Source organism: Labeo rohita, chromosome 4 (assembly GCF_022985175.1).
Source record: "Labeo rohita strain BAU-BD-2019 chromosome 4, IGBB_LRoh.1.0, whole genome shotgun sequence".
Lineage (NCBI taxonomy): Eukaryota > Metazoa > Chordata > Actinopteri > Cypriniformes > Cyprinidae > Labeo > Labeo rohita.
The window spans coordinates 30,351,349-30,379,050 of NC_066872.1; the positions used below are offsets into that span (position 1 = coordinate 30,351,349).

At 36.9% G+C, this 27,702-nt stretch overlaps 1 protein-coding gene across 1 annotated transcript in view; it reads left to right on the plus strand.

Annotated features, from left to right (window-relative positions):
- The window catches only part of snd1 (staphylococcal nuclease and tudor domain containing 1), a 216,723-nt gene that overhangs the window by 165,112 nt on the left and 23,909 nt on the right, over positions 1-27,702 (plus strand). The window contains exon 18 of the mRNA XM_051107004.1: positions 11,430-11,571. Coding sequence (XP_050962961.1) covers positions 11,430-11,571 — 142 coding nt within the window. The remainder of the gene's footprint in view (positions 1-11,429; positions 11,572-27,702) is intronic.

The window sequence follows — 27,702 nt, forward strand, 5'->3', positions numbered from 1 at the left end:
GCATAAAAACACCAAAAATAAATCTTAAAAAAAAAAAAAAAAAAGACTGTAACTCGCAATTAACGTTAAGTCTCTCAAACCTTAAGGTAATGTAAAAATGGTAGCAGATTGAGTCTAACAAATAATTATCATTTACATGTATTCATTTAGCAGATGCTTTTATCCTAAGTAACTTACAAATGAGGATTATCATAATGAGGCAGTAATATGAGTGCCAGCAATGCAAAGATTCAAACATTGTACAGAACAGTAAGAAGTTAGAAGTCAATATTAATCGACAGCATGCTGTCCATAGAGCTTAACTTGAATCTGAAAGATTCTTTTAATAAAATAGTTTTTTTGCTTTCTCTCCCCATCTTTTTGTCATTTCGTATGTATTTGATGTGATTCCCTCAAGGCTTCAATGTTACATCTGTCATTGAATGCGGGCAAGTTGTGTTATTTGTGTGTGTTCGCGCACTTGTTCGCTCGGGTGCTTTCATGCGTGTGGGTTTCTGTTCGTTCTTTGACATCTCATCGCCTGAAGACTTGTAGCGGGCCGTTACGTTAGGACCCCTCAGCATCAATCACACAATGCTCCCCTCCATTGTCCCAGACCATCAGTCTCTCATGACGACCCCTCCTGACCTCCGTGGACCCGTGGGTTTAACATCTAGACATAAATCTGACCGTGCCAGACTGTGCGCAGAGCCATTTTGGGTTGCGGTTACAGAACGCCACGGGCTCGTTGACAGAAAGAGCCATTTCTTCAACAGGAGAAGCAAGTGGGCTCTTTTTCATGTGCTGTCAGTGTTTGTTGGGGCAGAGAGTGAAAGGAAGTGGCTCAGAGCCTGTCGGCTTCTGCGATTCTATTAAACACGGCAGCACATGGCCAGGACTGCACTGCACGCTCGCACGGTAAACTCAATCAAGAATCGATCAAATTGAATCCGAATCAAATTACGGTGTCAGAATCACCTGACAACTTCCTGTTTTCAGTAAATCAGAGTCAGAGTGAAGGGTCACGATTTGATTGTCTTAAAGGGATAATCCAAAATTGTAAATGCTGTGGTGATTCACTCACCCTCCAGTTGATTCCAACCCATGTTTTTTTGGCTTCCATAGAACACTAAGTTTAAAAAAAAGTGAAGAATGAACTCTCTTCAACAAGGATACACAATATGTCACATGATAGCTTTGCATGAGTTTAAATTGAGTTTAAATCTTGATATCACCACTTTGGCTTTCCTTGACCTGCGCATGCATTTTTTGAGTCAATTTTTTTAATTGAATCAGGTGGTTCAAGGAAAACCATGTGAATAACAGCTGAAATAATAGTTCCTTTTGTGTCATTTTTTTTAAACTTAAAAACTCTAGTTCCCATTCATTATAATTGCATGGAAAGGAGCGGTCAGCACATTCTTCAAAATAACACCTTTTGTAATTTACACAAAGTCAGTCGTACAACTTTGGACTGACATGCAGGTAAATAAATGATGCTGATTTTCATTTTTGGATAAACTATTTATTTAAACTGCACTTTTCTATTTAAATGCAGAGTTCTAGAGTGATTTCTTTCGCTCTACTCAAACAGACAGGCATTTTGTCTACCCTGAAGGAGTCGCACTGTTATGTAAACACGTACTCAGGCTTCACTTCCTCTTTTCATCTTTCTCTCATGCGCTACTCTTTCTCTCTCCCAGCATGCAACTCCCTTTTCTCAGTATTCCCCCTCTCTCTCTGTCTCTCATCTGTGCCGTGGGCTTGCAGCCAGCCATGTTGTTTGAGTGTGTGTGTGTGTGTGTGTGTGTGTGTGTGTGTGTGGGATGTGACTGGTTTTAGTGGGCTACCAGGCCTCCTTCAGGACGTAAGTGTCCCCCTGAAGAGTGACTGTCGATGTCAGTCCGATTTTTCTCTCTTTGTCATCTTTTCTCCTTTTTACAATCCGGCTCCTCAGCATCTCCGTGTGTAAAGACAGCTAAACGCCCATGTTTGTCAGATGCAAGCGAGTCGATGAGCAAAGCTGCGAGAGGTGGAATATTCGATCTGGGAAAATGAAGAGGCTGCTTTTCAAGAGATAAACTGTAGCCATGACAACCCGGCATCAAGACATGCTGGGTTAAATAAACTTGATTATTTTGCTTTTAATTTGCACGCGTTTGTGTGTGTTGGTTCCTTTGCATAAAGACACAGAAAGAGAGAAATATTAAACCTCTTTAGGCCAGGGTTGCATAAACACAATTATCGGTTTATTTGATAAATGGATTTGTGTGAAGTAGACTTCACTTGAATTTCATGTCCTTCCCGGAAGCCCTCTGTCATGACTGAGTCTGATTAAAACATATGTCGCATGTGGTTATTTCATGCGGTGAGGTGTGGGCAGACAGCAGGTAGGCAGGCTAGCTGGAAATAAGCCGCTTTAAATAGCTCCGCTTCTAGTCTTTACGGCAAATGAATACTGATTTGGAAGGCTTTTATTTTTTATTTTTCTCAGCTTTGTACAAACATCAGGAGGCTTGTTCAGAATGGAATATTAGAACTCCTCCAGTGCGTTCAATTCTTTGAATACATTTTTCATAGATTGGAAAAAAAAAGTTGTGTATAGGTATGGGAAGAATAGACCAGCAGCCGAATTGGCTGTAATGCACTTACTGGTGCTTTAAAGTTGGCATGAAATGGTAATTCACCATATCGCTTTTATATTTAATGTTGATTTTATTGTGGACAATGTATCAATGCATGTTTCATTTGTTAGGGCCCAAGCCACTTGGGGCCGGCTATCTGGGGCTTTTTAGGGGCCTTAACATGCTCAAAAACTCATCTGCTGTCATTAGGACACTCTACTGCACACCCTTTTATGCAGTCAAAAACGTGCTGCATATCTCATACATACTTGCATGTATGCTTATGGAACTCTGTATTTTATTGAACTGAATAACCTTCACACTGCATGTCATTAGCTCCGCCCAAGAGGAAGTCAGCTATTCAGGGTTTTGTGAAAAGCGCATGTTGTGGAATGTGCAATACTCCTCCTAGGGTTTTCATCCGATTGCCACCAACCTCTGTCAACATGACCTCAAGACATTTGTAATGTATTGAGTCTTTAACTTAATATTAACTAAGATTAATAAATATTATGTAAATATAGTTTATATTAACTAATATAGTTAATGTCAACAAAGGAAACCTTATTGTAAAGTGTTGCCATAGTTTTATATATTGTTCTGTGTGTGTGTGTGTCTGTGTGTGTGTCTGTGTGTGTGTGTGTCTGTGTCTGTGTCTGTGTCTGTTTTCCTGATGCCCGGGTGGTGTTTGCGCAGGTGGCTTGGACCCGTCATCGCTGCTTGCAGCTGTAATTTTATTTCTTTTGACCTTGTAAACTCAATGTTCCAGTAAAAAAATACACTTTTCTCATTATGTATGCCAGACTACAATCATTTAGTCTGCTTAAACCCACCCTTTAATTACTATTAACTGCAAACTTCCATTCAGATTTGCCACTTTCAGTCTAAACAACTGATGAATAGAACCAAGTCCCATCCTGTGTTTTTGTCTTTCATGAATCCATTACACTCAGGCGTACATCACAATATGAACAATTACCTGTTGATACTTCAGTTACATCCGAACTTTGAAGGAGGATGAATTTACAGATCCAATTCAGTGTGCTGAAACCTTTTCAAAATGCTTTCAACTTTAATTAAGCTTTTTGGTGTTTACTTAATCAGATAATTATGATGACAATTTTTTTTGCTTGCGTCATTAACGGCATTGTCTTCTCTGTGCAGTCTTCCTCTGATAGCTGTGTGAAGTCAGCATTGGAGCAGAAAGTCTGAGTGTTGTGTAAGGCCCCATATGCTGCCGTGTTTCCCTGGGGCCATCATCTGTGCGGGTGGGGAGCCACGACATGCATGCCAGACCCCTCAGAATCAGGCTGGGGGTTTTTTTGCGCAAGCAGACTACATTTCCATAGATGCTTCCCACAGAAATGCCACTAAACCGCTTAGTGCGTGTTTAAGTGTTCTGACACCAACGCCGCTGCAACGAGGGCCAGAGTTTCTGGTGATTTCTTACCTTTACCGTGCAGGAATTTCAAGCTGGTGGGAGTTTGTAACGGCTGACAGGAGGGCGGTGACATTAGCGGTGTAAGCCGCGGTATAAGCCGCGCAACCGCCGCTGCATCCGAACAGCTGCTGTCTGTGATATGAGGCTGAAGAGAAGCTCCCCGCATGCTGACATCTCGCAGCTGTTGATTCCCAAAGTGCCATGCCACCTGGGCACTTTTAATGCATAAATTTATCCACTAAGTAACCACATCCAAGACTCCACGTCCACCTCTGCTCCGCACACCCCTCCCCTCTGCGTTTCACCCAACGTCACCCCATTCCAAGTTGGATGGGTCGGAAAAAACGCTGGAGTTATCCAGCTCGCAGTGTTTACAGATGAGTGTACAACCGAGTGTGTGATTATGCTAAGTGAGTTTATAGCCCTAGCTCTGTGTTTGCAGGTTAAGTGGATGCTGACAGTGTAGGTCACTTAGTTGATGTGTTTGTCAGCGTCCCTGAGTAGACTGATGTGGACTTTGGGATGTGTGATGGATGGTCGGTCTGCCCTTTGTCACCGGATGGACTCGTGTGTTTCAGCACATTTGAACCAGAAAAAGTGTGACAGTTAAATCCCAGTGTTTTTACAGTCATATTAGTGTGAAATATGTTTTTTTTCTCATTAATCAGACATGCGTTTACCTGGAAAATATGCGCAAGCTGTCGCTGGTGAAGCCGTTCTCATTTTAATGCCTTGAGATTGATATGTTGAATTGCTTGGGCACTTGGAAGCATTCAGACATGTTAACACATCAGCTACATTTAGATATGGAGTTGGAAGCATGAATGGCATGCAAACATATGAAGCTGTGGGTCTTTTTCCCCCAGTACCTCCGTCAGACTAGAAGAGCTTACTAGAAAGCTAATTAGATTTCAGAAAGCATTACTGGAGATGCCAGTCTAAAATTTCTAATTGGCCAATGAATGTTTGGTCATATGTATCTATGCATTTGCATTGTAAATGTTTAATACCTCTCATCCTACACTACATTGGTGCATAACCCCATTAGTACTATGAGTCTTATTAGCATGCACATAGCAAAACATTTCTGTCATATGCTTTGGCAAGATCCCATGTCCTGCTTAGATGCAAGCGTGTGTTGGGGTCAGAGGTTGTAGCTGTCAGATGTCAATCAGCAGGAGTTCAAAAGAGTAAGGCTTAGTGCTGTTGTCATTCATGGATCTTTTCGCATTGATTTTTTTTTTTTTCTTTCCCCAGTCCTCTAGTCATGCATGCTAATCGGCTTCACATTTTAGTTGCGAACAGAATTTGATTGCATTCCGTCACGGTCCTGCTGCTTTTATTTATATATTTAAGCAGTGTCAAGTCAGTTTTTGTATTTGTGTAGTGCTCTTCAAAATACACAGTTTTATACCAGAGCTATGCACTCTGGTGATAAATAGGGCATTGCACTTTAAAGGAGGGACACTGGAAATAGGCACATATTGATCCAATGCAGCCGTTTTGTTCTGGAAAATGCTCTGAATGCTTTCACTTATTTATTTTTTTATATATCATGCTAATATAAATGGCCACTTCAGAACTCATGGTTGAGTGTCTTTCAACATGACATCATGGCATTATAGATTAATAAAAAAAAATACATATTTCTACAATTTTGAAGTTGGATCTTTTTAATTAGTTTTAATGGCATATGAGACCTAAGGGTCAATTTTTGGGATCTGGGATCTCCTGAAATCTGAATAAATTCATTTTTTATTGATGCATAGTTTGTTAGGTTAGGACAATATTTGGCCGAGATGCAACGATTTCAAAATCTGGAATCTGATGGCGCAAAAAAATCTAAATATTGAGAAAATCGCCTTTAAAGGTGTCCAAATTAAGCTCTTAACAATGCATATTATTAATCAAAAATTAAGCTTTGATATATTTATGGTAGGAAATTTACAAATATCCTCATGGAACATGATCTTTACGTAATATCCTAATAATTCTTAACATAAAAAATTGATAATTTTGACCCATACAGTGTATTTTTGGCTATTGCTACAAATATACCCATGCTACTTAAGACTGGTTTTGTGGTCCAGTCTCACATATGTGGAAATCTATAAACAGGGTTTTAATTTGGGTAATTATATTAAGAGTAGATGAAAGAGGATTGTATATAAATGTCATATGTTATCTACGATGAAACATGACCACCAGATTCTATGGTTCTTCCTCACCTAAAATTGCAGTTTTACCCCTTCTCAGTCTTCCCAATTTCAGTTATCGTCTTCAAAACACTATCAAGATCTTGTATTTGCTAAATTTTCTCACAAGATAAAAAGCAACTCTAAATCAAACAAATCTTTTGTCAGCTGTCACAAAACCTTTTCTGCTCAGATCATTCTCTTGCGCTTGTGTACTTGTGTCTACGTCAGGGTTGTTGCGTTTGCATTGTGTTTCTGCAGTGATTGAGTCATCAGTTTGATGATGTAAATAGACAGCGTATCCATCCGCAGATGAAGGTGATTCGACGTAAAGGCATGTCTGTCTTGTTAGTCATTCCATACTGCTAATAGCTTCATCAATATGCACAGACGAATCGAGCAGACGGGCATCATGGGTCGTAGACCTTAATTGACTCAGCTAAAACACCCTGATGATGTATCCCACCTCTCCGATTACCATCCAGCTTTTCTCATGATGCTTGTATAGTCCAGCACTGCATAACTCACATATTCAGCTGTGTTTGGAATGGGACCAATCAAAACTGGTGGAGGAGACATGATAGTGTGTCTCCTGAAGACTTATACTTGTCATCCTAGATAACCTTGAGAGGTTTCCAGATGTGGTAGATAAGAGTAAACCATTTTTATCTTTATTCATCACATGCCTTATGCACATTATTCTGGTGTTATATGTTGACCTGCTTTTGAAGACTTGACCTTCAGCCTCATCACAGTCGCCATCTGTGTTTTCGATACCTGGATATTCTTCAAATCCAGTTTTCTTCGAATTAACATTCAGCTTGAATTCCCTCAAAGTATAATAGATTTCAGGTGTTTAATGTTCACTTCAGTCAGTTAAGTGTGTTTTCATCCAAGTATTACAGTGGAATACAGAGTTTTCCAGACTGCTAGACAGATGTACTGAAGTATGTCCCTCTTTAGAAATGTGAATCATTTCACTTTGAAGAACTCAAGCACTGCAAGCAAAATTGCATGCCGGCATTCGGGGTTTAATAAACCATCTGGTTATTCCTGTACAGTATTTGTCCTGGAATAGAGAGAAAATAGAAGTTTTGGCTTCACTCATACACCGCTAATGGCCAGTGAATCTCTTAAATGAGATATTTCCAGTCACACACTGCTGACAATAAGAGTTTTTTTTTCTCTCTGTCATCAGACTCTCATCTTAGTATTCCAAGTATCCAATTTATGCACCAGAGTTTAAGTGGACTTTGTGAAAGACGTTTGTGTGTGTACGATGTGTGCCGTGCCATTATGTCTAACACAAGTGTCAGAAAGAGGCTTCTCTTGAATTAATGAGCCTTTATTTCCAAAGGTGCCTTCATTATGAGTATAATGGATGCTAAATTGATTTACCAAGTATAATTTGATTAATAATAAGTATGGCTTTTTATTTTTTATTTTAGATTAAAATTAGATTAAATTAAAAAAAAAGCTGAATTAGTCCAGGTTTTACTTTATTTGTTACTTGCCCAAAGTGCAGTGACTTATGGGTATTGTAGTTTTTCTCCCTAGCTCACTGTAGTGTTCAATGCATATACCTCCATTGGATGTAGATTAATATGGCAGGTAAAGTTCAGTGTGTTCCAGTATGAACCAGGACTATACATTTGATTTCTTTCCCTTGGGCCCTGTGTGTTTGTGTGTGTATGCTCTCTGGGTGTTGATGGGGATTCGCTCTCGCTGGGCGGAACACACTCTATTGGAATTGACACGCTGTCACCTTTCATCAGCGTTTGGAACGGCCCCCTCCCCGGAACTCGGTGTGTGTGAAAGGCAGTTTTTATGAATGTAACTGCTGTATCTATAGTCCCTGAAGAGAAGTCTGACCTCTCCTTGAGTGCTCAACACAACAGGCACAGACACACTAACATACTACTGACAAAAACGGCTGCTTACAATGACTGATACTACCAATAATAAAGCAATAAGACACTCGATAACATGCTTTACAATGATTTCAGCCAAGGTCATGGCCCAGACTGTTCACTTTGGTAAAATGGCTATCGCACAACCTCAAGTGGTTTGTTTTATTAACACAAATACACCTGTGTTAAATAAACAATTATTTATATAATTTGACTACATTTATGCCCCTCATTTGCTCTCATTCGATTAGTGTTTTTAACTCAGACAAGCTTTTCTTTGCTCATTTTATCTCCAAATGCCCTCTTAAAGTGGTCAGAATTGATTTGATATTATTTCTGTGTGCGCGGGCATACATTTTGTGACATTGAAAAGCGTTTTCTGCACTTTTTCTTTTAAAAAATGAAAGTGAGCCTAAAAGAGAGGAAAAGAGCCTAATTTGAGATATGAATTGATTTTTACAATTGAATTTTACAAATGAATGAATGAATATATAACACATTTACTGTAGTACTGTCAGCTGTTGGGTACTGTTGGCATTACAATGACTTGAAATTAACTTTTCTAATAAGTTTAAATTGATTCTTTTACTTTTAGAAGGCCTAATCTATTTAAATGTATGCATTATCTTGCATGCTTTGTCAAATTTTTAATTTAATCAATAAATTCAAATAGTAAGACACTATTGGACTGTTACCAATAAAATAAAATTAGTGTCAGTTAAATTTGTTTGCAATGCAGAGGTGGCCCATGATGTAGCATTTAGATTAATTCGCACAGAGTGTTTAAAATGGACATGAAAGCATTTAACCTGCAGTCACAAAAGCATGTTTTAATGTTTAAAAAACAATGTTAAATACGGATATTTTAAATTATTTGGGGAGAAAGGAGAAAATGTAATTTAAATACAAACCTAAAATGGCCAGTAGGTGTCAGCTGATCGCTGCATGAATGAGTCATTGAGTCATTCGTTCAACCGATTCGTTCAAACGACTAATTGATTCCGTAATAAAACACCAACGTATGTCGCTCTGAGACAAAACAGTTGTTGGAAATTTTTTTGTTTTTTTTTCGTTGTCGGAATACAGGGAAAACAAGAATTTTTGTCTAAAATGTAAGTCACTTAATAATAATAATAAACTCTAAATTTTTGCAATATAATCGATCATGTCAAATTGCGTATTGTTTAAACAACAGTTACGATATATATCGCACTGGGGCTGTTTAATGATTAATCATGATTAATTGCATCCAAAATAAAAGTTTTTGTTCATATAATATGTTTGTGTACAGTGTATATTTACTATGTGTATATATAAATACACATGTATGTATACATTTAAGAAAAATGTTATGTTTATATATTAAAAAAAATATATATATATATATATATAATTCCAATTATATGAATAAATATATATGCATGTAAATACATGTAAATAGTTTCAAAATGTATACTGTGTGTGTATTTATATATACATAATAAATATATACAGTATACAAACACATTATATAAACAAACTTTTATTTTGGATGTGATTAATCTCGATTAATCGCAATTAATCGTTTAATAGCACTATACCGCACACCCCTAGTGGGATTGCTGTTGTTTATTATAATTTTGCCATAGTTTCTAACAGGCTCATCCAATCAGAGTCATTAGCCCACGTTAGAGGCTCATGTTCTCATGTTTCTGCTTCTGTAGATGTCTGCTAATGTGTTTTTTGTCCTTTGAGGATTGTGGTTTCACTCTTGTTTCCGTCTCTCACTGTCACACTTGTTTTTTGTGGCTTATTGCTATGGATTTAGGCCACAGGCAGCTCAATGACAGAATACATCACAAATCCTTTCTCTTCATGACCCCACCCAGCAGCAGTCATATACCTGCACTCATGTGGAACAAACAAGAATGGTTGGTTGCTCACAGAAGGTCATTTGCCCAGGGTGCAGTGTGTCTCTTTGAGTCATTGTGTGTGTTTGTGGCTTCTTTTGTGCTTTTGCAGCGGAGGATACGTGAGAGTGGGTTTTTGCATATGTCCGGCCGTTCACGCGTGTCTCAAGTGCCCTTGCCTCAACGCCGTGTGTCAGAGGTCACGTGGCCGCAGGAAGCACGGGGTCCGTGCTGACCAGCGGTGCCAGAAATGACATCGTGACAGTCGGCACTGTAACGAGTGTTGACACTCAAATCTGGGTGACTGCGATTGGTCCTCCAGGTTTGATTATAACTTCGTGTTACTGTGCCAGGGCATTGTGGGTAGCGGGGTTAGACTAGCGCTCTCGCTGTGGAGTGGTTGGCAGAGCATGGCATGTTTAAATCTTCATTAACCCTGCCGTTTTCCCGAAGGAATCATTTTCCTCCATGTTCCCTTGTTTTTGTCACGCCTCGGGGGAAATAATCAGATGTAATTGGGTAGTTTGACCCTGTAGTTTATCATTTGGTGCCTGGGTTTTCAAGGCTTACTGCATGTCACCAGCTGTATTTTTACATGCATATATGTTAATTCACAGTCTGGTGGCGAAATTGGCCTGTAAATGTCGGCCTTGCTGTCCTGGTGGACATAATTAGCTAAAATCAGCACGGTGAGGAAGCGCGTATAAAAGTCTGGTTTGTAATTAGCAGCCTCCTGCTCTCCGGGAAAGAAAAAAAAATGGAATAACGAGGAAAACTTCAATAGCTGATGAACATCATTTGCTAATAAAGCCTCCGACTTGAAATAAGGGGCCGTTGCGTAAGAGCCTGTTAATTTGTCGTGTTTGTATTTCGTAATACACTCAGCGCTTAGTAAGCAAAACAAACTGCGTGATTTGACTGCACGCAGGGGCTCTTTTCTTGACATTTCATAAAGCATTGATGAAGTAGAACTTCTTTGCTAAAATCCACACTTAAATTCATGATTTGCAACCGCAAGTCTTAATGAGCTTGTGTTTGCTTCATAAATCCCTGCCCTGGGTCTCTTGCGGCGTTACTCAAATCTAGCCAATACCGCCTGTCATCCGTGAAGTGCAGAGGTCATTGTGACCTTCTCATGGGTGGGTAAATAGGTTACCAGCCCATCATGTGAATGTGAAGGGATTATCAACAAATGCAGTGCTCACACTGATGCCAGTGGATTAAACCGCTCGGATCTCGTTCGGTCTGAGGTGTTAATAGGTTTAAGTGAACATGAAATCTAAATTAACCCCATTTACCTAATAAGCTAAGTAAAATGGGTTGCAGTGTGGTTGTGGTGTATTGGTAATTTTAGATCTTGTTTTAAAACTGGAAAATGTGTTTATCAACAGCTCTGGGCCAATTATGAAGAGAAACCAAAAGAAGAGGTGGCTCAGTTCACAGAGGAGAAGGAACGTGTGGCGAAATACAGATCCGTCTATGTCACCGAGATCACAGATGGACTGCACTTCTACGCACAGGATGTGGAAACTGGTGAGTGCTGCCCTCATTTCTAAAGGCAATGGAGAAACAGTGGCGTCCATGCAAACGTGGTCCAGTTAGTCCCTGCTGGTACATTCTGTAACTACAGGTGTCTTTCACCATTGATGGACATTCTAAAATAGCTGCAAGCTCTACATAAAAATGCTAATATTTCAATTGTGTGACACAGTTTTTCTAGTGTTTGTATTTATAAATATATATATATATATATATATATATATATATATATATATATATATATATATATATAAGCAATGTACATTTATGTTAAAATAATAACAATTTAGTAACAATTTAAACAATATACAGTTGAGGTCAAAAGTTTACATACACCTTGCAGAATCTGCAAAATGTTAATTATTTTACCAAAATAAGAGGGTTAATACAAAATGCATGCTGTTTTTTATTTAGTACTGACCTGGATAAGATATTTCACATAGATGTTTACATATAGTCCACAAGAGAAAATAATAATTGAATTTATAAAAATGACACTGTTTACATACACTTGATTCTTAATACTGTGTTGTAACTTGAATGATCCACAGCTTTTTTTTTTTTTTTTTTTTTTTTTTGGTTTGTTTAATGATAGTTCTTCATGAGTCCCTTGTTTGTCCTGAACAGTTAAACTGCCTACCTTCAGGTCCCACAAATTCTTTGGTTTTTCAGCATTTTTGTGTATTTGAACTCTTCCAACAATGACTGTATGATTTTAAGATCCATCTTTTGACACTAAGGACAACTGAGGGACTCATATGCAACTATTACAGAAGGTTCAAACACTCACTGATGCTTCAGAAGGAAACATTATGAATTAAGAGCTGGGGGTTGAAAACTTTTGGAATTTAAAGATCAGGTTAAATTTTAACTTATTTTGTCTTCTGGGAAACATGCAAGTATCTTCTGTAGCTTTTGAAGGGCAATGAAAAAGAATAAAATGTGTATTATATTTAGGCAAAATAAGAAAAATGTACGCTGCTTTGTTCTGTTCAAAAGTTTTCACCCCTGGATCTTAATGCATCGTTTTGCCTTCTGAAGCATCAGTGAGCCTCTGAACCTTCTGTAATAGTTGCATATGAGTCCCTCAGTGTGACAAGATGGATCTCAAAATCATGGACAGTGTTTCTTTAGAAAAATGTTTTATTTTTGTACTATGATTTTTTTTTTTTTCCTCATCCAATATTTTGAAGAGGCACTGCCTCCCTTGCCTCCTCAGAGAAAATTCCCCTGATAGAAACGCTCTTGATTGGTTTAAATTGAATGAAGAAAAACAGAGCAAAGATAGCACAATGCAAGTCACATTCTGCAGTTGTGAATGGGAATGTTATCGGATGGCACTCTACTTAGATTAAACAGTCAGCAGCAAAAAGCCTTCTGAATCACATAATTTAAATTGGCTTCCTTCATTATGTTTAGATGACGTACTCTCAGGGTTACTCTCACACTAATGGCCATCTAATCCAACTCCACATTTAACCAGGCATGATTATGACATCATACCTGAAGGGCTTTCTTCAGACTTCAGATATGATGATTATTAAATGTAGCCGCTCCAGCAAATTCCAGCTAGGAAACATTGCAGGTTGTGTGTGTTGCCCTCCAAATGCCCTGAGTGATCTCTGTGCTCAGTGTGATAGCGACTAGTCATTAAACATGACATTTAAATCGCCCTTGGTAGTGACCTAGTCTATGATAGGGCAACCACTCTGAGATTCAAGGAGCTGTTTTAGTGAACAAACACACTTTTTTTTTTTTTTTTTTCTTTCCCTCCCTCTCCCATTCGTGTTTTCACACAACCTTGTGTACACATGAACACACACACAATTGCACCAGAGGAAAGATCCTAATTATGCACAAGCACTGTTGTTTGTTACATAATTAGGGTCTTGCTACATGTTCCAGTGGCAGACTTCATTGGTAGGACCGTAAAATTGACTTCCGTTGTCTGTTAATGCGTCTTAATGCGCAAATTAATTAATTTGCATGAATTTTGAATAAATCTAAGGCTTGCGTTGCCAGGAGCGTGACAATCCTATCGCTTTTAGTGTGCCGTTTGGCTTCAAATAACTCCTGCAGGTGTCGAAACAAGTTTAAAAACAGCGTTAGAGAAAAGGGTGAGATTCTGGCCACCTTCAATTTATCACTTTAGTCCCCCAGATGACCTTTAACCCCTGCAGGTTGCCCTGAGAGGAAGTGAAGACGGCTGTGCCACGTCTAGTAACCATCACACCAATGAATACCAGCAGCAAGTCAGACACACACACACACACTCACTCAGCTCTTTGTGAGGTAATTATTCAGGTTATCTGGTTAGCTGCAGGAGAAAAGCAGGTCACGGCAAATACAGTGCAAAAACGGAGGGAGACGCGGGATAGAAAACAGGAAGTAGCGCGAGAAGATAAGACGGAAAAATGCTGAGCTGAATATGCAGTATGTTTTCAGCTTTGCACTGTTTTGGCTTTTTTTGTTGTGTTGCTTTTTTTAAGGGCTTTTTTTGTCAGATGAACCAGCAAGTGTGCATCTTTTCCCTTGTTTAATTGGCCAATGTTTTCCACTGAGAGGATTGGAAATGGAGATGGAGAGAGAGAGATGTGCTCGTTAGAGAAACAGGATTGTTATTTTCAGCTAAAAGTCATTCCTCTTTCTCTCTCTCTCTCACACTCTCTCCAAACTGCGTTAAGGAGGTCTCATTCCTTGTAGAGCACTTCAAAGCAGAGCCCTATAAAAACCTACAAGCCAGTCGCTTTGCAATTTCATTACCGGTTTCTCACAGAAACTTCAGAAAGACGGGAAAATTCGAACAGGGCGGGCACGATTTTCATAAACACTTTGAAGACGAGCCTTTTGATTATGACATAACTTTTTATGTCTACAAATTTTGCATCTAATAATTCCACTTTTTTCCCTTATGGTGGTCTTCCAGAAAGGAGTGTTGGAGTTTCGTTTCATTTGAATTTCAAAAACTCAAATAATATTAAAAGATAAAAGTCATCACTGTGAGATCAGATGAAAATACAGTCTGGATGTCAGGAGTTCATTAGTGGGGCTGATTTATGAATAAGTATGAAAAGACTATTCATATTCAAGTATATAAAGGACTTATAAAGCTTTATGTGTGTGTGTGTGTGTGTGTGTAATTTAAGAAATGTATATGATATATAAAAAGTATTATATATCAAAAAACATATTTATTTATTACCACATAAAAAAGTGGCATTTCAACCGAAGATATAGTCAAACCGAAAATTATTCATACAGTGGACTACCAGTAAAACTGATGAAAAAAAATATTTTCACACTGAGGGACTCATATGCAACTATTACAGAAGTTTCAAAGCTCACTGATGCTCCAGAAGGAAGAACAATACATTAAAAGCCGGGGGGTGAAAACTTTTAGAATTTAAAGATCAGGGTAAATTTAACTCATGTTGTCTTCTGGGAAACATGCAAGTATCTTCTATAGCTTCTAAAGGGCAGTACTAAATGGAAAAAAAAAAAATGATGTTTAGGCAAAATAAGAAAAATGTCCACCTTCATTGTGTTCAAAAGTTTTCACCCCCAGGTGAAATAATAATGTATTGTTTTTCCTTCTGGAGCATCAGTGAGCGTTTCAACCTTCTGTAATAGATGCATATGAGTCCCTCAGGTCAGTACTAAATATGATTCATCTTATTTTGGTAAAATAATTAACATCTTGCAAATTCTGCAAGGTGTATGTAAACTTTTGACTTCAACTGTATGTGTGTGCGCATATAGCAAAATAAGTTTTCTTTCACTGCTGATTGCATTTCAATGGCTTAGAATTTAACACATGCAAAGGATACATTTTCACGACCACGTATGACATAACGTTAGCGTGTAGCCGCGATTGAGACGATAACCCAAAATTGACAAATGTCCACCAGTATATCTTTAAAGTGGATAACAGAAGTCACGTTCATAAGCTTAGATAGAACAGAGTGATCATAATTGATCGTAACTTTACAGAATCACTGTTTTTGTCATGAAACTGGTAGTGCATACATTAATCAAAACAAGAGCTTCAGGAAAGAGCCGTGCGACTCATGAGCCACTCTTTCCGGCGACTTTAAACCCGCTCTGAAAAGACGTATGGAATATTTCAGCTTGTGTCACACTGTAATTCAATCCAGTCACGCGCCTGCAACGTCCGTTTAGCCACTGTCTTTTTGTCAGTGTAAATAGCAGATCACATCAAGCTCTGATCAAAAATCTGAAGACGTTTGTAACCTCTGCATAGTTATTTTTTAAACTCAGGCTGTTATACAGAGTCGTGTCGAGTGAAAATAAACAGCTCTGATTGATTTTGTGGTATCACAGGGCTGAAGCTGCGATCTCTTATGTGCAGTGCGCAGTCTGCGGTTAATGCACAGCCCGACGCTGTGATGATCTCAGCTCACGACTTCATTTAAAAGACTCTAAACACCCACAAATCGCCCTGATAACATCTCCGGTTTCCAGCACCCCGTGCAGAGCAGGGAAAAGCTGGCGCTCACTCTCTCTCTCTCTCTGTCTCTATCAATTCTTTTCCTTTTCTCTGTGTTCTTTAATTAGTTAGATTTAATTACTCAAAGTGTGGGATCAGTAGTGAAACGGAATTCCTTGGGCAAGGGAACGTCTGTGTGTATCTCCAGAGGCCGTGTGTAATTTCTCTCTAGGGTGGGGGTGCTGTGTAGTTGTGTAACTGAAACCTCGGTAAAGTAATGAACACTTTGGGTTACCCGCACTGACAGATTAGTTTGGGCATTAGCGTCAGCAAACACGTCTGCAACAGGCGCATTAGCTGCTGTTTGTCTTCAGCTGGTGGAAACTAATTCATAACAGAGATTGGTTTGTCACCTTGCGTAGATATTTGGGGGTATAATTATGTGTCAATTTGCAGTGAGTGTAATTATGTATGTCAGGCTTGTCTCCTGTTTTTATTTTTATTGGATTTTATTTTTCCCTGCGCTTGATACCGTCTAGTACTGTCGTGAAAAATCTGGAAATACATGAGAATTTGACTACTAAAAAAATTGGAAACTTTTTTATTTTCACTGCCCTTTATTAAATTTAATATTTATATTTTTTATTAGTCATAGTTTTTAATGTGTTTGTTTTTTAAATTGATGTATAACATTAAAATAGTATTGTAGTTTCTTTCCATTTTAGATCTTTTATAGTTTTAATATTTTTTTAAAATATATTTTTAAAATAATTAATTACTGTATAACAAATAAATATTATTGTACATTCTTTCCACCCTAAATTAATACATTTTGTATACATTTTGTATAACATTAAAATAGTATTGTATTTATATTTTAATTTAATTGATTTTTTAATTATAATATAACATTAAAATAGTGCTGTAGATAGTTCTGCCCTATTTTTTAGATTATAATGTTTTATATAAATTTTATATTTTTAAAATTATTGTATAACATTTATGCTTACATTTATATATTATTTTTAGATTTTATATACATTTTATGTTTTTAAATTAGTTTTGTCTTTGTTACACTAATCTAAACAGATTAGTGGATTTTTATATACTTTTGTTTACATTTTCTTACTGTATATACAATTAAATATTGTAGTTATTTTTGCCATAAATTAATACTTTTATATAAATTTTGTATAACATTAAAATACTATTGTATTTGCGTTTTAATTTAATTAATTTTAATTACTTCATAACATTAAAATAGTACCGTAGATTCTTTCTGTCCTATTTTTTTTATATTTATATTTTAATACTTTCTATAAATTGTATATACATTTTTTAATTACTATATAACATTTATGCTTAAGTTTGTATTTGTAAATTATTTATATATTTTATATACATTTTATATATTTTTAATTAATTTAGTCTTCTTTGTGTTACACTATAAACTAAAAAGATTTGTGTATTTTTATATACATTTACTATGCATTTTGTGTTTTTAATTTTCTTAATTACTATATAACTATTATTTCTGCCCTAAATAAAATTTTGTATGACATTAAAATAGCATTGTATTTATATTTTAATATTTTTATATAAATGTTATGCATTTTAAATTACTGTATAACATTTGTGCTTTACGTTTTTTTTTTTTTATTTGTATATTATTTATATATTTTTATATAAATCTTATATATATTATTAATTAATCTAGTCTTCTTTGTGTTACACTATAAACTAAAAAGATTTTTATTTTTATTTATTTTTATTTATTTATTTTATTTATTTTGCTTTTTTAGTGACACATTTGTTGATAGAGCACTTTTTTCTTTCGATTTAAATTTCATTTATTGATCATTTTATTTATGATGCAGAGTACATTTCAAAAAAGGTCAAACATTAATGTAAATAACTGCAAATATTTCTTACACAACCTTCCAAATGTTATGATATTATTGTTTTTTTTTTTTTTAAGCTTTGGTCTTATTTTCTTGAAATGCCATTGGTCCACCCCTCCAATCTGGTTAATGTCTTTCCTGTAACCAGCAGAGACTGTGAGATACTGTACATCTGTTTGATAATTCAGGTTCATGAGTGTCTTGTGCAGTGGTGGTATTAGTTTGGCCGGTGAGGGTAGATGGGCCGTCTCTGGCACACGTCTTAATGACTCGAGTGCTTCCCTTACCAGGTGCCAGTTTATACACATCCAGCACCGCTCACCCCTACACGCAACAGCTGTTTTACACCTAATGAAGGCCAGCCCACTCGCCTAGCGGGGGAAATGTATTTTTTTCAACTTCTCCTTAATTTGTACTCACTGTTCCCATAAACATTCACCACTGGACAACATTCATCCATTTTACACCTTGCTGTTGGTCCTCTGCAAAGCCATCTTGCTTTTTCATTGGTTGCGCTTCCCAAGTTGGAGTGACTGGAAACGATGCTTTGATATTGATTTAATTAAGGGTGGGGGGGTGAAAGCTGGTACTTTGTATTGATTTCAGCACTAGAGGGGAGTCTGTAGGCGTGGAGGTGCGAGCTGCAGTGTGAAGCACTCTTGATTAGCACTTGAGTGTAGTCTGAACATCTCCTGTTTGTCAGGGAGAAAACCCTGTACTGAGGCTTTAGGTAATTGTGTATGCAATGTTCCTGACTTTGATTTCAAATTATTTTATTTTTATTATTATTATTTTTTTAATGTTTAGTTTAGTTTATTTTGCGTTTTGTATAAAATATATATTTATTTATTCATTCATTTATTATACTACATTATCTATCTATCTATCTATCTATCTATCTGTATCTGTGTCTGTAATGTTCCTGACTTTAAACCAGGATTTAGTTTTATTTAGTAATATTCATTAGTAAATAATGTGTTTATTTTATTTTGTTTTGTATAATAATACATGCATTATTTTTTATTTATTATTGTTGTTGTTATTATTTATTAAATGTTAATTAATAATAATATTCAGTAGGTAATGTGTTCCCCATCAAAATAATGTTTAATTTTTGTTTTGTATAATACATTTTTTTTTTTTATTATTATTATTATTATTATTATGTTAATAATTGTTAATTAGTAATAATATTAGCTAGGAAATGCATTTATTTTGTTTTTTATAATAATACATGTATTATTTACTGTTATTATTATTTAAATGTTAATTAGAAATATTATTCATTAGGAAATGTTGATTTTATTTTGTTTTGTATAATACTACATGCATTATTTATTTATTTAATTATTGTTAATTAGTAATAATATTCACTAGGAAATATTGCTTTCTTTCCCCCCCTCATATGTTAATTAGTAATATTCATTAGGAAATGTTGATTTTATTTTGTTCTGTATAATAATACATTTATTTATTTATTTATTTATTTATTTATTTATTCATTCATTCAATAATTCATTCATTCATTCAAATGTAAACTAGTAATAATACTTATTAGGAAATATTGTGGTGTTTATTTTATTTAGTTTTATATAATACATGTTGTAGTAGTAGTAGTAGTAGTATTTAAAGATTATTTATCTAATTGTGTCTGTAATGTAATATTCATTAGGAAATAATGTTTACTTTTTTTTTGTATAATACATGCATTATTGTTATTATTATTTATTTTTAGTTTCATCAAATGTTAATTAGTAATATTTATTAGAAAATAATGTGTTTTTGTTTTGTATAATACATGCATCATTATTTAAAATGATTTTGTGGGTTTTATATATATGTATCTTTTTTTCTTTTTTTTTTTTTTTTTTTTTTTGTATAATGGCCCAAGATTTCTGCTGGAGTTGAAGAGAAGTGATTACAGAGCACTTTGAGCTGGAGTGAGAATTTCTACTCCTATATCCTCACCATAACAAATGGTATAATTGCAATAAATGTGGCTTTCACAGCCAAAAGTCTTTTGGCTTTATGAAACATTATTGAAGCTTTGAGATTACGAAGCAGGTAACCAAATTGCCTCTTTACCATGACCGCTTTTAACGAAGCAGAAACCAAAAAGGTGCTTTGCACGCCTCCTAGCCTGGAGCGCAGCAGGGCTCTGTGGGTATATTTGGAAACTTGCAATCAAAACACAGAGTGAGGGTCTCACCCACAGCCTGTGCGATGAGAGGCAAAAGACGCAGATGCTGCCCCTGCCCTCCCTTCACAATGGCTTTGAAATCACAAAGCTGTAATTTAGCACCGGGCACTGATTGCTGTGACACCGCTGTGCCGTCTCTACACCAAAACGAGCCACATTTTGCACAACCCAGGGATTGTTTTGTCTCTGTATCCCTGTGTCCATGTTTATGTTCATGTGTTATATCAGTCTCCATTTCTGTTTGTTTTCCCTACTGTAACCGCATAAGCAGCTGGAGGAGCCTGTAGATATGCAGTGGGTGAATATTTTCTGGTTGAGGTCGTTCCTTCTGCCTTTCTCCTCTTTTCCACCCCCACTGGGGCTCGTCCGCCCCGTCTCCCGCTCAGAGTCAATCACGAGCGCCGGGAGGAGAGGTGAAATTCTTTAATACTACCCTTATCCTTGCAGAACGGACCCCGTCCGCCCGCCAATGAATGTTTAATGAGACGAGCGGGCAGGTGGGCCAGCTCACGTCACCACGTGCCGCCCCGGTGTCAGTGTGAAATGTGGCTTTGTCCTTAAGCTCGGCGTGGGCTGTCGCTTTTACCTGGAGTGGAAGGAAAAGCGGGAATGAACATCACTGTTTGAAAGAGATAAAGACATTACTGCAAATGGCTTTGAGAGAAGGGGTGATCATTGGCGAGTGTGTGTGTGTTTTTTTTTTTTTTTCTCTCTCTTTTCTTTTTTTAAAATACTTTTCATTGCGGGTGGTATTCCTTAAAATTGTGGTAAAATACTAAAAATTAAACTGATTATATCTGCTATTTTTTTTTTTTTTTACTGTCAAACATCTCATTATTATTATTGTTGTATTAATTAATGATGTTTAAATAATTTAATTGACTGTCGTGTCATATGTATGGAAGCCTTTTTCCGCCACTGAATTAAAAAAAAAAAGTTGATTGTGACTTTTTATCTTGCAATTGTACGTTTGTCACGCAGAGTTTTTATCTCGCAATTCTGATTTTGTTTCTCCCAATTCTGAGTTTGTCATGCAATTTAGAGAGAAACATCAAAACTGTGAGGTGAAAAAGTCGCAATAATCTTTTTTTATTTGTTATTCAGTGGAAGAAACAGGCTTTCGTATATATGTGCAGTTCGTAAAATAAAAAAAATAATACAAATAAATTAGCTCAAAGAAAATGAAGCCATTTAAGGACCATTAAGATTTTTTGCATGAACATTTTAAGTACAATTTCACAAATAATTATTGTGATTGTGTTCAGATTCAGAATTTTATTACTCCAAGTGATTTATTGTAATGTAGTATTTTTATCTAAATACATTGTTGTTGTTTTGGTGTTTTTCTCAGTGCAGTAATAACAATGAGATTTTTATTATTTCTTTTTTTTCTGAACAGTAATGAGAATTTGGGAAGAAAAATTATCTCAGTGAAAGAAGTCTTAATGGTCTTATTAATAGGCTTCATTTTATTTATGCAAAATATAATGTCCTTTTTAATTTTCCTTGAGTTGGGTTTGAATTATGACTGTTTGCAGATTTTGCTATATTCACCCGCATGCAGTATTTATGCACGAGAATGGTTGCTAAATTTCTGTTTAATATGGTGATTTGGAGACATCAGTATTAGTATTGTCTCATTTCTTTAGTCTTGTTCCCTCTGGGAATCGTTTCATGGAATAATATCGCAGTAGCATTGATATTAGGCCTAATCACTCTTCTCTGTGCATTTGCATATTGGCTCTCAGCTACAGCCACAGCAGCACATTTAAATACATTTACACAGGGCATTTCTGTGAAGTTGCTAAGGTGTTCTTTAGTATATTGTGTGGCTGCTGGGCTACTTCCTCTGGCATTTCTAGGTTGTTGCTAGGGTGGTCTAGTTAAAAGGGGTCCCATGTCTCTGATATTAGTCTGTAGATATGAATGTCCCTTTTTTGTGTGTGTGTAATGGTGTGTGCACACCAAAAGTAAATGGAATCGGACGTGTGATATTGCGTCTTCCAGGCAAGTTGAAAAATTTCCACTTTACCAGAAAATTTGCATGGTGCATTATCATGCAAGCCAAACTGAAAAAAAAAGAATTTAATGACGTGCCTGGCAATGAGAATGATGCAAATTGGGTGGCGCGATTGCAGTGGCTGCGCAATATCTTCCGCGCAAAATAAAAAATTTCAACGTGAATGGAAAATTTGCATGACGCGTTGTCACACAAGCCAATCAGCGAAGAACATATACATGATATCGTGCCTTCTGCACAAGTTATAAAATTTCAACTCGAGGACGACGTGTTGTCGCGCAAGCTTATTGACGTGCCGAGCAAAGCAATTGATGTGAATTGGGTGACACAATAACAGTGACTGGGTGATATCATGTCTGAAGTTGAAAAATTTCAGCTTGATTGGAAAATTTGCATGACACATTGTCACGCAAGCCAGTCAGCAAAGAACATATTGACACGCCAGGCAATGTGAATGGCGCAAATTGGGAGATTATATTGCTATGAACGCACAATATTGCATCTTCCACATGCGTCTAGCTGCATGAGTGGAAAATTTGTATGTCATGTTGTCACGCAAGCCAATCAGTGAAGAACATATTGACATGTCAGGTGATGTGAATGAGGCAAATTTGGCGACGCAGCTGCCATGACCATGTGGTATCGTGCCTTCTGCGCAAATTATAAAATTTCAATTTGAGCGGAAAATTTGCATGACGCACTGTCGCACAAACCAATTAGCAAAGATAATATTGACGCACCAGGCAATGCAAATAATGCAAATTGGGCAATGCTATTATCATGACCACATAATATCGTGTCTCCCACGCAAGTTGAAAATTTTCATATTGAGTGGAACATTCATATGACGCGTTGTCACGCAAGCCAATCAGCGAAGAACATATTGACATGCTGGGCATCGTGAATGTTGCAAATTGGGTGACGCAATTGCCATGACGTGCGATATTGCGCTTTTGCGCTTTTGCGCTTTTGCACAAGTTATAAAATTTCAACTCAAGCGGAAAATTTGCATGATGTGTTGTTGTGCAAGCCAGTCAGTAAAGAGCTTACGGACGTGCCGGGCAATGCGAATGATGTGAATGGGTGACATGATTGCAGTGACTGTGCGATATCATGTCTTACACGCAAGTTGAAAAATTTCAGCTCAATCAGAAAATTTGCATGAGACATTGTCATGCAAGCTCATCAGCAAAGAACATATTGACACACCGGGAAACAAGAATGATGCAAATTGGGTGACGCAATTGCTGTGACTGGACGAAGTTGAAAAACGTCAATTTGAGTGGAAAATTTGCTTGATACGTTGTCAGGCAAGCCAATCAGCAAGGAATTTGATGCGCTTTGACGGCATTTCGACCTGCGCGAATTGGGTGTAACTGCTGTGACAGTGCGATATCATGTCGCGCAAGCCAATCAGCGAAGAACTTTTCAGTGACACAAATTGGACGTCTATATTGCAGTGACCGCACAATATTGCGTCTCCCGCACAAGTTGAAAAATTTTAACTCAAGCTGAAAATTTGCATGATGCGTTGTGCAAGCCAGTCAGCGAAGAACTTATTGACTTAGCGGGCAACACGAGTAACACACATTGGGCGACGTGATTGAGCATGAACCATGTGGGACGAGTTTCTTATTTCAAATTCCTAACCCTTAGCAAGAGCCATAATAATAGTGCAGTTCTCCTTAGTAAACACAATTAATTATGGGCTATAGAGAAGCAATGAACATGATATTTGTTAAAATGCTCTCCTGCCTCTGTGGGATCGACCATTTTTCTCTGTGGGTTTTACCTCTCTCTCTCTTTCTCTCTTTCTCCAGCTGTTGTTTTCAAATGGTGTAAAACGCTCAGAGTGAGAGGTTCATCTCTCTTGGTTGCGTTGTGGGAAACGTGAGGTAGGCGTGGAAGTGTTTGACCCATCGGATGCGATTTAAAGTAGATTCATCTTTCCAATGCAAATAAACGCAGGTGTGGGTTATATATAGTGCTCTTTGCAGCTATGCCATGTGTATATAGGCAGCACTCATCCCTCATAGCTTGTAATGTCAAGACGGTGTGTCATATGTGAGGAGTGAATCATACACATATAGAGGAACTGAGATGGAGAGCATTAAAATTAACCTGTTTCCTGCAGTACAGGATTCTCACATTTATATTACATTCTTATGAATATTCACAGATAAACCTCCAGTGGCCAAAATGGAATTGTGAAGATTATAGCAGAGTAACAGTGGACTATTATTGTTACTATTTTTATTTTTTTAATATACTAATAACTGAAATGGTAAGTAAAATAGCGCTTAAATGAAAAGTAATTTCAAATGCAAAAAGATAACCCTAGTGTGTGTGAAAGAGCAAGACATTTTTTCATGCAGAGAACCTTTGACTTTTGGAGATTAAACATTTACATTAGTTAAGCGTCCTTGAAGATCCTGCCCGCTGTGTTACCTGAATATGGAATGTTTCATCTCATAGTGGACTCTCTCAGGCTCATCTGTGAGCTTCCACCTCATGTCCTCTATAACTCTCACTCGTCCCTCATCAGAGCAGGAGGTGAATCCAAATCCGCAGACTTGTTCTGCTCGTGGTAATTAACGTTACATACTGACCAAGAGTTGGCTGTGTGCAAAGCACGATGCACTGAGATGAAAATGCTCTCTCTCTCAAACACACACACACACACACACACGTACACAGTCAGGGGAGTGTTGCAGATTTACAGTAGGCACTAGAGAACCTGACCCCACCATAATTAAAGCTGAATCCTTCATTATATCCTCCAGTATATCAGCCAAGGAGGATGTAATGAAGCATACAGGGAATGTAAGCAGGGATGAACACCTGAACTCACACCATATGGACCACTGCAGGTCTTGTTAGCATACTTTTTGATCAAAAACACATTAATAGAAATTCATTTTTAAGTCGACAAAGTCTCCCTGAGAGTGTTATTAAGTTTCCAATTAACACGAAGTACAACAGTGTTGTACGAATTTATTGTATAACACGGAATGTCACAGAATTTGCCAAATGTTTGATGAATAAATCAAAAGTAGGCCAGTACACTTAAATCAAAACACTTTTGAGTGTCTGTGAATATTAAGAAGCAAAAAGATTCATATTTAAATATGAATCCTGCATATTTTGCATTTCTCTGTGTGAATGAATTTCGTTTTCTACACATACTGAAGCGTGTGTGCCGCTTGCAGTTTTATTAGCTTTTGCCGCCTTAATATATGAGTAGATTAACACACAGACATAATATTTAGAACTGCTCTGAGAGTCACTTCATGAGGATTTTATCATTTCTTTTAAGGAAAAATTATCATCATAAACAAGCACAGTGGTCCTTACAGCAAGCCGTCCAAATTAAAGTTTGGTTTAACTTGAAGAAATTGTGACAGAAATGTATTGCTTAATTTAATGATAGAACTACTGTTAATAATAAAATCATTTTTAAAATATATGTAAGGAATATTTATCAGAAAATATATTTACAGTAAAATACATTTATATTTTGAATTTGTTTACCAGAAAAATGTAAATACACAACACTGTTTTTTTTCTGAAAAAAATAAACATCAATAAATAAATGAAATGTGACCCTGGACCACAAAATCCTAATGTTTTTCGGCATAAAAGAAAAATCGATAATTTTGACCCATACAATGTATTTTTGGCTATTGCCACAAATATACCTGTGCTACTTCAAACTGGTTTTGTGATCCAGGGTCACTAATAATAATAATAATAATAATACATTTTTATAAAATCAATCAATTAGAGATGCTTTAGATTATTAAAATTTAATGAAACCATTAAAATGGAATCCAGAAAATTAATGAAAAACACAGAATTTGATCAAAAATAAAAGTAAATTTGGGAGAAAAAAAAATAAAATGCATTTTATACATTTTTGTTACAATTTTAAATAAATAAATGCTGTTAAATTGTGCAAGTTTCATGATTTCAATGAATTAGACATGATTATTTATTTAATTTAGCCATTAAAACAGACTCAAAAAAAAAAAAAAATGATTAAAAGGGGGAAAACAGAATCCAGAAAAAAGTAAAAAGACAAAAAAAACAGTATTTACAAAAACTTAAAAACAGATTCCATAGGTCCCTGTAGTTGTCATTTTTTGTCACTTGATGAAGCGTAAAACCTGATGTCTGCAGTCATTTCTGATTTCAGAGCTACAGAGTAGGGTTTTTCAGTGATTCTCCTTTAGTGTTTCACACAGCATATGGTTTTAAAATGGCACGAGGTAATTAAATAAAGTTTGGATGTTCATTTTGAGTGAATTATCCCTTCAGCAGAGTTTGGATTGAGGTTTGCATTCTTTGACGCGTATTATAAGCCAGTGCATTCGTTTTAATTAGCATCCATTGTCTATAATAGAGACTTTTTCTCTGCCCAGTCTCTGCGTTCTAATTGAGTGCTTCTTGGATTAATTGGGTTAAATGCGCTGCCTCCATTAAACCTTTATAACGCGTACGGAGGACACCCCCCTCCTTATTTATTATTTAGCGAGCTCTCGCAGGGCTGGAAGTGGGGCATGGATGAACGAAGCCGGGGATGCGCACTCTCGCTGCCCTGCTGCCTGGGAAGAAAATGCAAAACTTTTTAAATTAGTTTAATAAATCAAGGCTGCACGTTCAGCTGTCATCTGACACGCTACTCTACCCACAGTCTCACAGCCACGTCCCCCCCCCACCCTTAACTTCTCAAAAACTGCTGCCTCCTCAAAACGCTGCTAATATCTCTACTGTGCGTGAATCAGCTGAGAGGTTTATGTGTGTGTGCGCGCACGTGTCTTCCCATATGTGCTAATTAACCGTTTAGCAGGCTGGATGCTGGTGGGCTGGCCAATTAAATAGAGCATTTAAGCCACGCCCCTTTTGAAGATCTGCCATTAAATACCCCCTGCGCCCTTACACGTACACAAACATACGTTCGCACGTTAACGCTGCTCTGTTTGAGTTGGCATCATGCTAATTAGCCGCATGCAGGCTTAAGGCTGCTTGAATATAGATTTACGCTACGTTTTAAACGCTCTCTCTCTCTTTTCTTTAGCCTCGCCTTTCATTTAATACATGCAAATATTCTGATGTTAGCAAACAATTATCATAAAAATCCAATGACGTCGGACGAGGGGGGCGAAAATGAGCAGCTTAAGACAGGCCCATTAGTTGGCTTATTTTAACAGCTTTCCTGGAGGGATGTTTGGTGTTTGTCGCACATTACAGCTCTCGCTCTCTCTTTTTGTTTTTTTTGTTTTTTTTTCTCCCTCCGCTTTGCGCTCCTACAACATTATTCATGCTTGACTGTGAGGCCATTTTGTCACATTTCCGTACCCCAGCGAACCCCACACCTCAGCGATTACACTGATTGCTCTGTTGTTGGGAGAAATGAATGAACAGCTGCAAGAGTACAGCTGAAAAAAAGTAAATATCTGTAGTAGACGTTCTCATTAGAAAGGCCTTTCAAACCTTTTTGATGTATTAAAACCTTACTGGCCTTTGGTTTATTTGAGAGCTTGCCTGGGTCACACGT